Here is a 15,399-nt window from a genome sequence, read left to right on the forward strand (position 1 = left end):
GCAGATTGCAGAGAACGGAGGCTGGTTTTTTTTTCATACATGCCTGCTACAGCCGTATCTAGGATTTTACAGATTGGGTGATCAATTTTCATCCTGTTCGCCGGCAGGTTCACAACCTCCATTCCAAGCCATGTCAGTGTTGAGGACATGTTCTCGAACTATGCAAGCCGGGATCTGAATATTGATCTTTTTTACGGATGGAAGCTGGTGAACAGGACGCGATGTGTGTCTCTGGAAGGAATACCAATCAAGCCGTGGATCGTTGAATGCAAGAAGATTTCCTAAATAGTGATCCCTAAACGTAAGGGCTGGCGCAAGACCTTCCCTATTCTCTAGGTACGAGCAAAATCCTTCCTTTTTTCTTAGAACGTTAAGATCGCATTCTTGGGGCTACATGTTCTACAATTGAGACGGTGAATGCTATACTACATGTGAGTGCGACGTGCTTCAGCCGAGCATGGCATCGAGGAAATCTTGATCGCTCTCGACCTGCGGCTTTGGTCTTTCCTTGCTGGTCGTGTGATCGTTGCGGTATATTTGCCGGTCTTCATTCGCCCCCTTGGATGAGGGTATCTTGAAGACAGGCTTGCTTGACACGGCGACGCGCGCTCCCGGATCCAAGATGGCTGTACGGGCTTTACTCTCGCGCTCACCAATTGCACGACCCAAGAAACGCTCTTTCAAAGCTGCAGCAAACCGAAGTAGGAAGTCAGTGCCTAGAAGTACGTCGCTCGCGCACCCGTCATGATACGCACCTCTCAGTGCCTCGGCCTTCTCCTTTTCTTTGAGCATCTCCTCCGTTTCCTCGGCTAGTCTCTGGCGTTCCTCGTGGGTGATCTGCCGGTCATCGACGCCACCCTTTCCAGCGGCAGATGCAATCCAATCATCCTCTACACCATGACCCTTGCCTTTCCGTCGTTGCTGTTCTCTGCCTTTGAGGTACGCAAGGCTGTGATCAATATCCTCTTCGATGTCTTCTGCCTCCTCTTGCTCCGCAAAACCAAGTGAGACTGTGTTCTTGTGTGCACGACTTGTATCGAGTTGCTTCACCCGCTCTACAAGGCCTGAAATGTCCACCTCTGGCTCGGAAACTGAATCTTCCATATGTGGGTCTTTGACGCATTGCTGGAACCTCCATATGTTTGATTCGATCTTGCGACGGCCATATTTCTGTCGCTGGCGTTGGCGGTCTAGCACTTCCTCGTCAACATCTTCCACAGCCGAGTTTTCCTTCGCTTTCGCTGTCGCCTGCAGGGGACGGAATTCCGAGGGACTCTCGCCTTCGTCAATTGCATCACTTTCGCCGTGCACATCTTCATCGTCATTCAGCACGTCTCCCTCTTCATCCGGAACAGCAGCCGGAACAGCATCCCAGATGTCTGTACCTCTATGCACACCGTTTCCACGGCCACGAGCTCCACCGCGCCACCCTCTGTTGCCCCGTGAAGACTGATACTTGGCAGACGCCCGTGCTTTGTATTTGTTCTGCAGGACCATTTGCCCGACGGAGCAAGTATATCTGCGGTGCTCGAGCGAGCTGAAGGAACGGAATACAAGTCCAGCTATCGCCAGAGAGAGGCGCCTGAACTGATAGCGAAAATGCGCTGGTAATTTCGCTTTATGTTGAGCAATAAGTTTGTGGATATGGCTCGTGACGTACATCTATTCGTAACGACAGAGTGTCCAACAAGTCAAAAAGTTACTGCTTGCTGGGCACCAAATGGGTTGCACCGAAACCGACCCCTGCCACATGATCGACCAGTTGATTGGGCATCAAACCACCAAATGGGAGATCACCTCAATCATCAAAGAATCGTTGCCGCCAGTTGGAACGCAGCTCCCATTGCTCGGTCGACCGTCTCTCGACATATAGCGCTAATTGCTGGTGTCAGCCGTCTAAGCGCCAGCATGGCTTTCCACTGTGTTTCCTTGCGCAGTGGGCAGGCAGCTGCAAGTGCCTGGTATCGGATATGCCGAGGCATTCAGCGCCCAGATGCACAATTTGTGAGCTCTCCACCTCACCGACTCGCTTCCACCACATCGTCATCCAGCACGAAGGACGCTCAAAAGAGCCAGCAAGAAGCATCAGCAAAGCTGGCTTCTGAACAGCGAAAAATCCTGGCAGATCTCCGCGCAGCGACCAGAGAAGACTCCAATTCAGAGTCACACGCTGGCCCTCGCTCCGTTACCGGTAGACCGGGACGAACGCAGGCAGATGACCTTCGGGATGCAGCGGAAGCCGCACTCAGAGGCAGTCGGTCTGGTGTCGGTCCGATCTCCCTCGGAATGATGGGCGACACTGCAAGTACAATGCCCGGAAGACCTAGCAGACTGGACACTTGGACCGGAGATGGGAAAGAATGGAAGGACCTAAGTGGCGGCCAAAAAGGTTCGGTGGCCTCAATCAGACGCTAGCTGTATGACAGAAGAGGCTTACCGACTTGGACTGATAACCTTTACTTCACCGCCTTAACAGTCGCACGAACAACAATCTTTTCAGGAAGACTCGTTTTCGTCACTGGGGGAGTCGCTCTGACCCTGGTTCTCGCTTACGCGCTGGCTACGGAGCTGCTTGCTCGCAACAGCCCTACTGTCGTCTACGGAGATGCATGCAAGCTAGTCGAAAACAATCCCGAGGTAAACTCATTGGCGACGAAACATCAATCCCATTTGTCATCTGGGCTGACAAATGCCCGCTCCTCACGCGCAGGTCAAACAACATCTGCTGCCTCCGTTCACATTTCACACGAGCTATGCAACATTTGCACCTTCTGATTCCATCACTTCACCTTTGCCTTCGCGCAGGCACCGAAACCGGACCGTGTCAGCAGCAGTCATGCGAGACTCGCGCACCGGAGATGATCTCATGCTTGTCCGTTTTTTTGTTGGTGCGCGGGATAAGGACAAGGATCTGTCGCTGTGGCAGCAAACACGGCAAGGCGTCATCGACGGGACTCTTTGGTGCCGTGAGAGGGCCGAGATCTTGTGGGAAGATCTTGCAGAGCGCTGGAACGAATCTGGCGCTGCCGGTCACACGCCTGATGAACAGCTTGCAAGGAGAGGAGGCTGGGCACTTCTCAGCGGCACCGTGGACAAGGAAGGGCAGGGCACGTTGAATTATGCGAATGCAAAACTCAGCTCCAACGACAAGCCGAGTGGCGGAATCGTTGCAAGCACAGGTAGGGCTCTGTCTGGCTTCCTTGGCAGCTTTGTAGGGTTGACAAGGGGGCAAGGGGACGCTGTGCGCACCGCAGCTTCGGCAAAGCATGAACCTGGAACTTGGAGTTCCGGTGAGGTTCATGGCGAGTTGCACAAGGTCAGTCAATCATCCACCTTTGTAGCAAGCAGTTTGCTGATTAATTCATCTTGCACCCCAACCAGGACGAGAATGGGGTCTTCCAGTTTAAGCGCCTATTCATCGACATTCCTTCCAGTAGTTCCGTTGTGCGGAAGCGCGTCTGGATCGTTCGCAATGGGAACGAAGTCCAGCGGTGATCCGAACTTCACAATTGCAAGGCCACCACGCAGGGGCGAGCGAAGCAATGTCCAGTCTATCAGGCGTAGCAGCAAATGGGTGTAGTGTACAAGAAGAAAGAACATCACATCACAACGCAGCAAGAGTCTGAGTGGGAAAGACAAGAGTCAGCGCAACGTCCGAATGGCCTAAGTAATATCTCCTATGCGCACTTTGTTTCTTGGCTGTTTTGTAAAACATTTTGCTTTGTGCATTGAGGGATCCACTCTTCTCGACGAGCTTGTCAAGATCCTCACCACGCTGCAGAACTGATTCGATCGTTTGGTGCTGCACGAGGACCATGGTAGAGCCGTCAACACGCTTCTCCAACATCGAAAATCCGCTCAATTCGGCTTACAAGGACAATCTTTGTTTCATCGAGCTCTTGTTGAACCTTCATGATGGTATCCGCCTGTCTAGGGTCCTGATACCTCGCGAGGTACTCCTGCGCTTGTGGGAAGTCGGAAGTAGTGGTGAGCACTCCCTCGCCCTTGGATGGCTGTGGGGCGCTTCCCGTAGTGATACGGTTGACGTGGCTCTCATATCGCATCTTGGGCACCTTAATGATGAATTCGTCAAGCATGTTGTTGAGCAGAGAGAAAGCAACGCGCGTAGGGTATTCTGCGTCCGATACGAGCACGCCACAGATTCCATCTGATGCTGGCCGAGAATGCACGTGGGCTACGTAGCTGTTCTCCTGCACGCTTTGCCGCTGTGTGGGAGCTGTTCGCTCGGCGACAGTCTGGGCGTAGACGAAGATGGGCGTAAGTTCATAAGCAATGGGCAATCAGGGGTGGGCTCAGTTGTTTCGCTTGCGAGTTGCGTCTCGTCACAGTTTAACCCTTTAAACACACCTTGCTCATGAAGCCCATAATGTCCTGCACTGTCCCACGCTGCATCCAACTGAACGATCCAAGGTCCCAAGCGCTGACAAGTGGGACCGCAGGTGCGCCGGGCGGGTTGGCAAAAATGAGGAGACCATCTGTGAGGTAGCGTGATGATGCTTGATGTCAGATCTCCGCGGTGCAAGTCCTGAAGTCAGCATTGGATCTCACAAAGCTTCCTATGCGGATTTGAAAGAATAAGAGAGAGCAGTTAGCTTGCTGGATGCGCCAAGGGCCGTTCGCCATCGACTCACATTGTGTTTGGCTGTGTCGATTTGTATTCGCAACTGTTGTTCAACCAAATAACCTTTCAGGGGCGAGGCAAAGCAGCCTGCGAAAGTCGGTCGGATTCAATGAAGCTGTTTGCGTCACCTCTTTACGGCACATAGATACCTTGGAGAAGGCACAGTGATGAAATATGGCTACTGCAGCTAGCGAACGGTGTGCCAGTGCGTGATGACTGCAAACTGATCGATAACTAAATTGAATCCAAGTTGAGCGAAAGGCATCGAGGTGACGGGCTCGTGTCCATCGCTCCACAGCGTTACTTGTTTCCAATGCCAGGCAGGCTTCCTCAGTGGCTGGCTTGCTGGGGGGAAGTGGTCAGAGGACAACTTCTCCAGTGCCCTGTTCCAAGTTCCAATTTGAAGACTTCAAGGAAACAACCCTAATAAGCTACTTCTTTTGAGTGACGTATCATCATCCGCACATACTCATCCTCCCTGTTTACCTCTCCACACGCCTCCCCCTCCGCTCCTTTTATTTGGCATGCTGGCACCCCGTTGGGCGGCATTGAAAGGCAAGCCATATGTCAACTGCGCCCATTCAATTGCACGCGTGCGGGAAGAGCTTGAGAAAAGAGGTACATCATAGGGACCCGACCACCTGCGTGGGAAAATATTGAGATCGGAGCGATGGGACCTCAGGTTGCAAATCCCAGCACAGGTGATTGGATTGCCTCCAGCGACAGAGAGAAGGTTCCATTGGCACCTGGATGTCAGATAAGTGCCAAGATGTGTCGGGTGAGAAACAATGACGTAAAAGACACGCGAACGCCATCGAGCGTGCACGTGGCCTGGACTCCCGCTTCGCAGGCAGATGCCAAGGTATAGTCATAAGAGCATTAGGTCGCTGAGGGAAGTTCACGGGAGCTTCTCGTGATCTTAAGCTGTTTATTCATATCCTCATTGCAACCACGAGATCCTTCTGGCCCTTTCTGACTCGTGATATCATATAGCGCATACATGCGCACTCTGATGCGCTTTTGTAAGCATCTCCAAGAGCGAATCTGGCCTCATTCGGGCATATGCCAAGCATAAGCGGTGTGCCAACTGTGCGGTTTCACTTTGACGCTTCCAACCTGTTGCGCTTTGACTTGTCATCAGACAAAGCCCGCAGGAGAAGATACAAGCAGCATCATGGGTGTATCGGCCTCAGCTCTGTCACCGTCACAGCGTGAGTGCGCCGCCAACAACTCATCGCAACGCTGGGCCGCCGAATGTATTGAACAGCCTCCTGGCGGCTGGAAGAAGCCAAGGGGGCTTAGATTAACAATTGATCACAGCAAAGAGTTTTAGAAAAGGATGGAATGATTCATAATAAAGCGATTTCCCTTTTTGTTGAACTCTCTTTATTTCATTTTCCTTCGCAATCAAAAGGATCAAGGTAAAAAGCACATTTGCACCTTGCAGATTAATTTTCCTGCCCTGATCTGGCGATGTAGTACATGCCTGGGAAGCAGATCATGCTCCCGCATTACAGCATATGCTTGGGCGGTGGGTTGGTCTTCCTCCAGTGCTCTGCAATCTGGCCCCTCGTTGCCACCCAGACATCTTCCTTGTTCTTGATGTACTCAATGAAGCGCTTCAAGCCTACAAACCTGCCAGGCCGGCCTACAACCCGGCAATGCAGGCCGATGGACATCATCTTCGGCTTCCCTTTACCTCCTTGCTCAATGGGTGTTCCTTCATGATACAATGTATCAAACGCATCTTTGAGGTACTCGAAAAAGGAAGAGGAGGTGCTGAAGCCTGGCGCTTGCGCAAACTTCATGTCGTTGTTGTCAAGCGTGTATGGGATGACCAGCAATGGTGGAGAGGGCTTGGAACCGCTCGGCGATGGGCTTGGAACCCAGTACGGCAGATCCTCATCATCTGCACATTTTAAGAGTGTCAGTTGAGCTCTTGTTAGTAGTTGCCATAAGCACTTACATGCGTCACTATCATAAAGTTTGTCCAGGAGACCCTTCTCTCTGTATGCATCGTAGACCAACCGTCGAGTCTGTAGACTCTGCCTCCCTGTGTACCACCCCACTGGCGGAGTCTTTCCATCCATGCTTGCTTTGGTGATTGCAGATATTGCTCCTTCGATATGTTCCTTCTCAGTACTTTCCGGTACGTCACAGTAGTCGATCCAACGGTACGAGTGGCTGGCGACTTCACACCCGGCCTCTTGCATCGCGGGCACGACTTTCGGATTTAATTCGACGGCTTTCCCGATTGCCCACGAGGTGAATACGAAGCCTACCTCCTTGAAAAGTTCGAGGATGCGCCAAAATCCCCTGTGCGAGCCATATTCGTATCCTGATTCAGTGCCGATGTTGCGGGCTGGTCGCCCACCAGCTGTGGCTCCGCCCTCGGTCAAAAATGCTTCAGAGTGAGCATCGCCGTTGAGTAGCGAGTGCTCGCCGCCTTCCTCGTAGTTGAGGACAAATGATACCGCAATCCGAGCGTTGCCGGGCCAGTGCGGATGGGGGGGCAAGTCGGCGTAGCCAACGAGGTCTCGAGTGCCGTGATCGAGTCGTGATGCGGCCATGTTGTCAGTGGTTCGTTATCACCAGTACACCCTCCGTGCGGGCTTGCGTGAAAGTTGGCTCCGTTCGCTTGGGAGCGCTAGCCCGAGCGACAAAGTTGCAAAACAGCTCAGACTTCCACAGCATGTGTCCAAGCCTCAGCGCTGATACATGAAATAACCACACAACCAGACGGTACGCCTAATGGGATTGTGGGATAGTGGGGCGTGAAAGCCTGTGGAGCGTTGAGCAGCACAGTGATAGCAAAGGTTCCGCACTCGGAAGCTCGGATCAGCTTCCGGCAGGCAAAACGTCACACATCCCCCTCTTTGGTGCCGTCTCTCCGTAGGCCATCAAACCTATCAAAATTCGCAGCCGGAACGATGGGAGCATTGACAGCACCTTGGTTATGATGCACCGGGACACTGCCGCAGCTAGAAGCAAGCATACACGTAACACCAGAATCTCATACGCTAGTCGGCAGAGCTTTTTGGTGTAGATTGCCCATTCCGACCTTGTCAGTGCACGACACAGTTCTGATTCTCCAAGCTCAACAATACCGCTCACGGTGCATACCCTGTACATCCATTCTACAATGCTATGCCCGATGCATCGATTATGTTGCAGGTTATTGAAAGATGCCGTTTGTGCTCGTAAATTCGAATGCGATTGAATGAGAAACCTCGGTGAGCCGTCGTCGGGACGGCTCACTGGTGCGCGGCGAATTGCGTAGGAGTATACATTTCATGTCTGTGGTTACCGCGCCATCCACGATGGCTGAAGCTTTGCTCAATCATCAAGGCTGCTCTCCTCGCTCATCTCACTCTCTTCTTCCACATCTCCACCACTCAGCACATCTGAGTCTGTTTCATGATACTGTTTTGGGATGAACGGAGTGCAATGCTTAGCTTTTTCCTGTCTCGCCATCAGCACTGCTGACGAAGGAGATGACGTGGACTCACACTTTCACTATCACTCTCCGCATCTCCCATCGCTTTCGACTTCTTATTTTTTAAAGGCGAGTCGTCCGACATGGCCGATGCCGCCCTTGAGCCCGAAGCGACGGCATTTCCAGGCTTGTGGACGAAATTCTTGGGACCACCTGCGGCCCCTGAAGCAACAGACACTCGGTTTCTGGCTGCAGTCCCAACAGCATTGCCTCTTTCCTTTGCAGTCCCTGTTTTACCACTGTGGTTCCACGCAGCCGATGATGATGCGTCGTACATATCTCCTGCGGTGGTGCTGACGGATATGGACGGCGATACTTCGCGCTCGCTCACACCTGTCGTGTCATCAGCTGTGATATTAGCGCGCTTGTTGGGGTTCAATGGTGAAGCGAACATCGGTGCAGTAGAGGAGTGCGACATCGAGACGACTTGAACAGATTGGCTCTGCACGGTCGTGTTGATCAGCATCAGGCCACTCAATGGCAATCGCACATGGGAATGTATTAACGCTCACTCTGACCATGCCGGTGTCCTCGCGCGGGGTTGTACTGCCCGGAGGTGCTGAAAATCACAGGAATGATGATGAGCATTCAGAAGTACTTTTAACATAGTTCAAGAAACTCACGCGTATGTGTTTTCATCTTCTTCCAATGCGCACCCATAGCAACTCCAGGCGAGAGCGCTCGCTTTCCGTTGGCATTGAGAACTTCTAAAGGATGGAAGAGTTCTCAGCAGCCTGTCTGGAAGTCTGAGACCGGCGTATTTGCTTGCTCACTATTTTTTCCCTTTCCCTTTTCCATGTTCTCCCCTCTTGCGGCCCGAAGTTTTGCATCAGGAGCCTTGGTCCGCTTCCGTTGCTCCAGCACACCGATCACCCTGGGATTATTCAGGAGTGAATTTTGCACACCTCCTGCATCGCTGGCCGTGGAACTTGCCAGGCCACTGCCAGCTTTGCGCACGGACTTTTCCTTGCCGCCGATACCCAAGCATTTGGCAAGGTGCACAGCATAGCGATTTGATGACACCTGTCGCGAGCAAACGATGCATTCGAAGAGCGGATTTTGGGCGTATATGTCCGGCTTGAGAGGGTTCCCAGCTGAGTTGCTCGTAGGTCCAGGTGTTCCTACCCTGCTTGGCGTGCCGGTCGCGGTGCCCAAGTCCACAGGCACAGGGGTGCCGGACGCCGACCCTGGAAGGGACGCAGACCCACGACCGCTGGCATTGCCCAAGATTGAGCCTGAGTGCGGTGCACAGCTGACAAAGCGACCAAGAATCAGTGCAAGCCACAAATTGAATGTGATGTAAGCATTTCGTGCAACCACTTGGATTCGATTGTGTGAATGCAATCAAGTACAAGAACACTCACTTTTGCCCACAAATGTGGCAGAAATCGGCTTCCTTGGACCGTTCCAGGCCGTCACGCTTCGCTTGGACTTTCCAGCTCATGATTGAGTCATGCAGCACATCTCGAAGCAGCGTCTCATAGAGTCTCTTGGTCTTTGCACAGCCGTTGGAGCGTTGTTGATAGTGCAGGAAGTCGTATTCGTTCGGCAGACAGGTTCAGCCAAGCGTTCCTCAACAGCGTGACACAGAATACTAGGCCACAAAGCCTGCTCACAAGCCCATAAGTCGGGTCGTCTTGAGGCAGAACCGCCCTCGCGCCTGCTCCATTACCGCAACCGTCAACATTGCTGGCGCCAGAAATATTTCGAGAGACGGAATTGCGCTTGGGCGCCATCTTGAGGCAAATATCTTTTAAGCTTGTGGAAGCTGTATTGAATAATCAACCTGACCGGTACTTGGTGCTGGATTCGTTCGAAGGCGCGGATCGAGCGTTCAATCAAACGTGATAGCAACTCTTGGTAGAGGAAGCTCCGATGCGTGGAGAGATGTCCGAAAATCGTTCGACCACACCGCCTGGCACCTGGATTCGATCTCCTTGGAAGTCGTACCGTGTGAGTTATACCGCAATCCGATCAACAGCTCCAGTGTCTGCATTCTTGGACGTGTCGACAATTACTGACATGGTATATGGGAATGGCGGCATTCGAAACGATGGGCAACCACACTGGAACTTGCATTGCACGCCCTAAACAGCTAAACTCCCGGCGTTCGCGGCGTTCTCTCGACCAACAATTACGTAAGCAACACTGGCAGGTGTGAAGCGTTTCGCTGTAATTCTCGACGTTCATGCGCACGGCTCGCGCACGAACGCCCATCGCTGATCGCATTTTCTGCCGGACGCATCCGCAAGACTGCACGGCCGATCCAGCGCTGCTCTAGATCTGGGCACCCGATCTACACGACATACGACCCGCCTTAGAGTGTCCTTTTAGCTTCTCCGCGCACCTTACCCATTATGGCGCCGGTCTCCGTGCTCTTTGCCTGCACGGGCAACATCTGCCGGTCCCCCATGGCTGAGGCGGTCTTCGCAGATTTGGTTAAGCGTAACGGACTCGAATCAAGTTTCGGAAAGATAGATAGCTGTGGGACCATCGGGTATCATGTGGGCGAAGAGGCCGACGAGCGGTGGGTGGATTTGCATGACATGTGTTGTAAAGCTGGGATTTGACCATTGATCATTTATCTTCAACTGCTGGGTCCCGCAAGCAGGACCCTGGCAGTATGTAATCGAAAGGGGATACCCTGCGTCTCTCGAGCGAGACGCTTGAAAGAACGTGACTTTGAAGAATTCGATTACATCTTTGGCATGGAGTACGTCTACTACTCAGGAGGTGCAATGCTTCGCGTACCGAAAGAATACGTTCTGACAGAAGTTACATTCAACGGCAACTCTCATTTGTTCCAGTTCGGGACATGTCAACCATCTCAAGGCGCGCAAGCCACGCAATAGCAAGGCAAAGTGAGCTCTTGAGGGAGCGAATCCCAGGTTGGCCACATCCCCATCTCAACCCTGACTGATATATTTCGCTCTGTTCCTCAGGATTATGCTCTTTGGTGACGTGTAAGGATGGGGAATCAAAGCATACCCCTGATCGAGCCGAATGACATCTTGACCCCTCCTGCCTTTCATAACTCGGCAGAGACGATGGGCGAGATATCGACGACCCTTACTATGTAGGCATATCTCTCCTTCCGCCTCTGGCTTACTGTGAGAGCCTTCATTTACGCGCTCGTTTCACCCTTCCAACATCACAGGGCGGCGCGAGCGGCTTCGAGGAGACATACCTGCAATGTGACAGGTGAGTAGCTGACCTCAATACATGCGCATTGAGAGCATGAACCGTGGCGCTAACAGTGGGATGGCGGTGACAAGCTACTCGCGCGCATTCTTGAAGAGCTTGGGCTTTTCGTCAAGAACGTAAAGCATAGAATGTTTGAAGGCTGTGAAGCTTGCAATCCAGCAAGCAGATCACGCCTGTTATCTCGCACTCGAGGAGCGGGCAATGGCGATATGGTAAGTTGCAAGCGTGCATGCAAATCTCATCCGCATTCGGTTACATCTGCCCGAAATTAGAGTGCAAGGAATCCCTGGAACATCTGGGAAAGAAGGCAGAATATCGGTAGGGGAGGAAGGATTCGCCAACCAGCATTTTAGGGGCAAATCACCGGGAACTTTGTCAAATGCCACCAGCTTCACAATTGTATATGAGATATGCTGCCTTGCGTCATCAGCTCGCTGCTTGGAAACACCCAAAGGAGCCTTGGCCCCCGTTTGCCTTGCTCCTCACACCGGGCTGGGATCTCGATGGCCCTGCAGAGGTTTGCATGAGGTGTAAATTCAGCGCAGCGCTCGCCGATGACGTAGAGGCCGCTGGTGACTGTTAGACGTAAGACACCGCGGTCCTTGCAGCATTGAGTGGTCGTCATGTCCTCGACGTCACCGCCGGGCGATGCTCCATATAGCAGCGGTCATGGTGCTGCTGCCCATTCACCACGGCTGCAGCCACTCCAGTCATCCTCCACGGCAGACGTCAATCAACTGTCCTACCGATATTCTGATATATTCGCGGGCTTCGATGAGGATGACATTCGGGCTTTGCCTGTAAACGAGCAATCGAACCTGCCGAGACCGTCGCCGGACCGCAAAAGGTACTACTCAGCTGGCGCTTCCCAACGCGATGACTCGAGCACGACACATATACAACACTCTGTGTCGTCGGCGGACGTTTACTGCTCCCCACCGACATCATATTCGCGGCAATCGCTTCCGCCGACGGTAGACGTTGGCGAGAGACATCCGCTCGCTATCGTTGGCTCGGGTAACGGAGCAAGCGAAGGACCTCTAGGAAGTCCCCAACTCTTGTCTTCTTCACCATTGAGGCAAGAACAGCCGCTGCAACAAGGACTATATGCACCCGTACCGACCACAGCGCCCGAGGTCGAAGACACGGTACATCTCCCTGCTACAGGGTCGTATCCAGTCCTGCTCACCGGAGTTTCCTCGCCCTCCTTAAATGCTACATGTCATACTAGCGCTCTTGGGATGTATCGAACTAAAAGGCCAGTTACGCCGACCGGGATGATGCCGCTTGCCGGCGAGTACGGCTCAGATGCTGGCATGGGCTGCGGTCCCGGGAGAGGGTCATGGGGCTATGGACATGACCCGATGCCGTCCAACACGTCGATCGGAGGAAGCAGCATTGGGCGCCCAAGCTCGCGAGAAAGCGGTAGTGTATATGGTCTGGTGTCATCGCTAACGATGGACCCATCTATACGCGATTCCTACATTCACGTTGGGCGCGATACCGTTTTGCAGTCATCGCCACTTAACAACAAGCAACTCCCCTTATCATCGTCCTATTATGCAGAAGCAGACCGTGCACCTGGCGTGGCGCGTTATGCAGGACTTGGGGACGCGCATAGGCGCCAAGAAGATCACCGTGTGCACTACAGCCAACGAAAGAAGGCGGTCATCGTTGGTATCGTCGCATTGATCGTTGCTGCCGTCTGCGTGGCAGTCGTCGTGCCCGTAACTGAGCACTTTCTTAACAAACCAGATACTTCTTCCGAGCCGGGAGGTATCGTCGACAAGGATGGAAATGTGGTCGCAACGACTGGGGGAAATGGCAGCGTGATCATACTCGAAGATGGGACAAAATACACGTACATCAATCCTTTCGGCGGGACGTGGAACAGCGGTCTGCTGAACAATTCAGCTCAAGCACAATGGTACACTCCGCCGCTGTCAGAAGAATTTCACTTTGGCGGCAAGCAAGGCAACCGGCGGAGACAGGGAAGCAGGGCATCAGGTAGCTCGGAAAATGGTAGTTCTGGTCGCATCATCGGCGTCAATGTCGGCGGGTGGCTCGTTACGGAGCCATTTATCGTTCCTGCACTCTATGAACCATACGCAAATGGCCCGAATGCCGCGGTAGATGAGTTCACTCTGTCTCAACAGTGGCTGAAAGAAGGCGGCCTAGCCAGACTGAAGCAAAAGCTGACCCAGCATTACGATACCTTCATTACCGAGCGCGATTTCGCGGATATCGCCTGCGCAGGCTTGAACTGGGTCCGTTTGCCCATCGGCTTCTGGGCGCTCGAGACGATTGACGACGAGCCGTTTTTGGAGGGTGTCAGCTGGCAGTACTTCCTCAAGGCCATCCAATGGGCGCGCAAATACGGCCTTCGCATCAACCTGGATTTGCATGCTGTACCCGGCAGCGCCAACTCTTTCAATCATGGGGGCAAGCTTGGACCCACGCCGCCTAGTACTGTCGGCATTAATTTCCTACAAGGTCCTGCAGGCCTTGTCAATGCCCAACGTGCCCTCAATTACATTCGCATCATCACTGAGTTCATCTCACAGCCCGAAATCGCGCCCGTCGTTCCCATGTTCACCGTAATCAATGAGCCGTATCTTCCAACAGCCATTGGAGTACCTGCGCTGTCTGCTTGGTATGCCGAGCTATATTCAGAAATCCGCAATAACATCACTGGCCTAGGAAAAGGTCATGGACCGTTCATTGGCATGCACGACGGTTTCCTAGGTCTTCGACAGTGGGAAAATTACATGCCTGGGTAAGTGAACGCGTCTGCTTAGACCTTGTTGCAGTACTCATCCCCTTTCTCTGCCTTACTGGATTAGGGCCGACCGAATCGGCTGGGACGTGCATCCATACATCGCTTTCGGACCAAAATGTGAGATCCCTTCCTCAACATACATTGGCTTCAAGTCTGACGCTCACCTGTGGCTTTCGATCTTACAGATACTGATGACTTCTCCAAAATTGTCCCGGGCTTTTGCAACGCGTATGGGCCTCAGATAGACCGAGCTCTGGCGAACAACGGCCTATCTTTCGCGGGGGAATGGTCACCCGCTGTCAATGACTGTGGATTGTGAGTGTTTTTCACGAATTATCTCTCAATTGAACGAACATTGACGCGGTCTCCACACGGTGCAGATATCTCAATGGAGTCGGGCTTGGCACGCGATATGAAAATACCTATCAGGGTAATGGTAATGTCTACGGTAACTGTACCAAGTGGACAGATTGGACAAAGTGGGATGAAACTATGAAGGTCAGTGGTATGATCTCGCCAGGATAAAATGGATTTTTGATATTGACTGCATACTGCTCAAATTTCTCTTTAGTCAAGCATTCGACAATTCGCGGAAGTCTCAATGGATTCATTAAAGAACACTTTCTTCTGGAGTTGGAAGATCGGCAACTCTTCCCAATCTGGCCGAGTCGAGGCGCCCACATGGTCTTATCAGCTTGGCCTTCAGCAAGGCTGGCTACCAACCGACCCGTACCATGCCGGCAGCAATGCATGCTCTTCGGCTGCAAGTTCATATTCTGCAAGCATCGCAGCTACCACGAGCTGGTCAAGCACTTTTGAAGGATGGAAGACAGGCGATACGGCAGCTCCGTACACCGCAAATCCAAGCGCATATCCTTGGCCACCTTCTTCCATCTCTGGCGCAGGGGTGGCCGTTACCAACATGCCATCGTACACTCGCACTGGATCAATCTCTAAAGCACCACCGCCCGCATGGACGGAGTCGCAATCGCGGAAACCAAATCCGACCATCTCGAATTGGGCCCAGAAAAGCGACAATGCACCAATGTACGTCAAAGTGAAAGGCTGCAGCTATCAGCTAGATCAGTACTCTGTTTCAGGCATTCCAGGGTCGTGGCCTTGTTCTGGCAGCGCAATGTCCAAGCGCAAAACCACTTCCATCCCTACACCTACGACCACTTAGTGGTGTACCAAAGTTGCCCCTGTATGCATATTTTCACCAACGCGGAGTGCAGACGTTTGGAAGCATCACCGCATCATCGGACACGTTGGCATCGT

At 52.8% G+C, this 15,399-nt stretch overlaps 7 protein-coding genes across 7 annotated transcripts; 3 read left to right on the top strand and 4 right to left on the bottom strand.

Annotated features, from left to right (window-relative positions):
- Nucleotides 1-386: 386 nt before the first annotated feature.
- On the bottom strand, nt 387-1,644 carry K437DRAFT_274474 (uncharacterized protein). The gene is made up of 2 exons (XM_013387405.1): nt 756-1,644; nt 387-686 (listed from the first exon to the last, which is right to left on the bottom strand). The coding sequence occupies exons 1-2, from the start codon at nt 1,495-1,497 to the stop codon at nt 448-450; spliced, it is 981 nt and encodes a 326-aa protein (XP_013242859.1). The 5' UTR covers nt 1,498-1,644; the 3' UTR covers nt 387-447.
- A 142-nt stretch (nt 1,645-1,786) lies between these two features.
- K437DRAFT_236366 (uncharacterized protein) lies at nt 1,787-3,598 on the top strand. Its single transcript, XM_013387406.1, has 4 exons — nt 1,787-2,389; nt 2,477-2,637; nt 2,711-3,316; nt 3,382-3,598. The coding sequence occupies exons 1-4, from the start codon at nt 1,909-1,911 to the stop codon at nt 3,493-3,495; spliced, it is 1,362 nt and encodes a 453-aa protein (XP_013242860.1). The 5' UTR covers nt 1,787-1,908; the 3' UTR covers nt 3,496-3,598.
- On the bottom strand, nt 3,516-5,100 carry K437DRAFT_236370 (putative YKT6-snare protein for endoplasmic reticulum-golgi transport). The gene is made up of 7 exons (XM_013387407.1): nt 4,792-5,100; nt 4,653-4,729; nt 4,570-4,577; nt 4,369-4,496; nt 3,873-4,256; nt 3,688-3,802; nt 3,516-3,622 (listed from the first exon to the last, which is right to left on the bottom strand). Coding segments are annotated over exons 2-7 (660 nt in total). The 5' UTR covers nt 4,655-4,729; nt 4,792-5,100; the 3' UTR covers nt 3,516-3,599.
- A 941-nt stretch (nt 5,101-6,041) lies between these two features.
- On the bottom strand, nt 6,042-7,347 carry K437DRAFT_256923 (carbohydrate esterase family 4 protein). Its single transcript, XM_013387408.1, has 2 exons — nt 6,609-7,347; nt 6,042-6,551 (listed from the first exon to the last, which is right to left on the bottom strand). Exons 1-2 carry the CDS (start codon nt 7,210-7,212, stop codon nt 6,154-6,156), a joined length of 1,002 nt encoding a protein of 333 aa, XP_013242862.1. The 5' UTR covers nt 7,213-7,347; the 3' UTR covers nt 6,042-6,153.
- A 495-nt stretch (nt 7,348-7,842) lies between these two features.
- Nucleotides 7,843-9,776, bottom strand: K437DRAFT_294774 (uncharacterized protein). The gene is made up of 6 exons (XM_013387409.1): nt 9,503-9,776; nt 8,912-9,390; nt 8,762-8,845; nt 8,651-8,697; nt 8,152-8,580; nt 7,843-8,065 (listed from the first exon to the last, which is right to left on the bottom strand). The coding sequence occupies exons 1-6, from the start codon at nt 9,580-9,582 to the stop codon at nt 7,979-7,981; spliced, it is 1,206 nt and encodes a 401-aa protein (XP_013242863.1). The 5' UTR covers nt 9,583-9,776; the 3' UTR covers nt 7,843-7,978.
- A 617-nt stretch (nt 9,777-10,393) lies between these two features.
- On the top strand, nt 10,394-11,218 carry K437DRAFT_256926 (phosphotyrosine protein phosphatases I). Its single transcript, XM_013387410.1, has 4 exons — nt 10,394-10,665; nt 10,750-10,851; nt 10,946-10,999; nt 11,081-11,218. The coding sequence occupies exons 1-4, from the start codon at nt 10,496-10,498 to the stop codon at nt 11,103-11,105; spliced, it is 351 nt and encodes a 116-aa protein (XP_013242864.1). The 5' UTR covers nt 10,394-10,495; the 3' UTR covers nt 11,106-11,218.
- A 1,581-nt stretch (nt 11,219-12,799) lies between these two features.
- On the top strand, nt 12,800-15,304 carry K437DRAFT_224836 (glycoside hydrolase family 5 protein; the record flags this gene model as incomplete). Its single annotated transcript, XM_013387411.1, has 5 exons — nt 12,800-14,118; nt 14,186-14,238; nt 14,307-14,436; nt 14,502-14,619; nt 14,693-15,304. The coding sequence occupies 5 exons, from the start codon at nt 12,800-12,802 to the stop codon at nt 15,302-15,304; spliced, it is 2,232 nt and encodes a 743-aa protein (XP_013242865.1).
- Between the last annotated feature and the right edge of the window lie 95 nt (nt 15,305-15,399).

Source organism: Tilletiaria anomala (assembly GCF_000711695.1).
Source record: "Tilletiaria anomala UBC 951 chromosome Unknown K437scaffold_49, whole genome shotgun sequence".
In the NCBI taxonomy this organism is placed as follows: Eukaryota; Fungi; Basidiomycota; class Exobasidiomycetes; order Georgefischeriales; family Tilletiariaceae; genus Tilletiaria; species Tilletiaria anomala.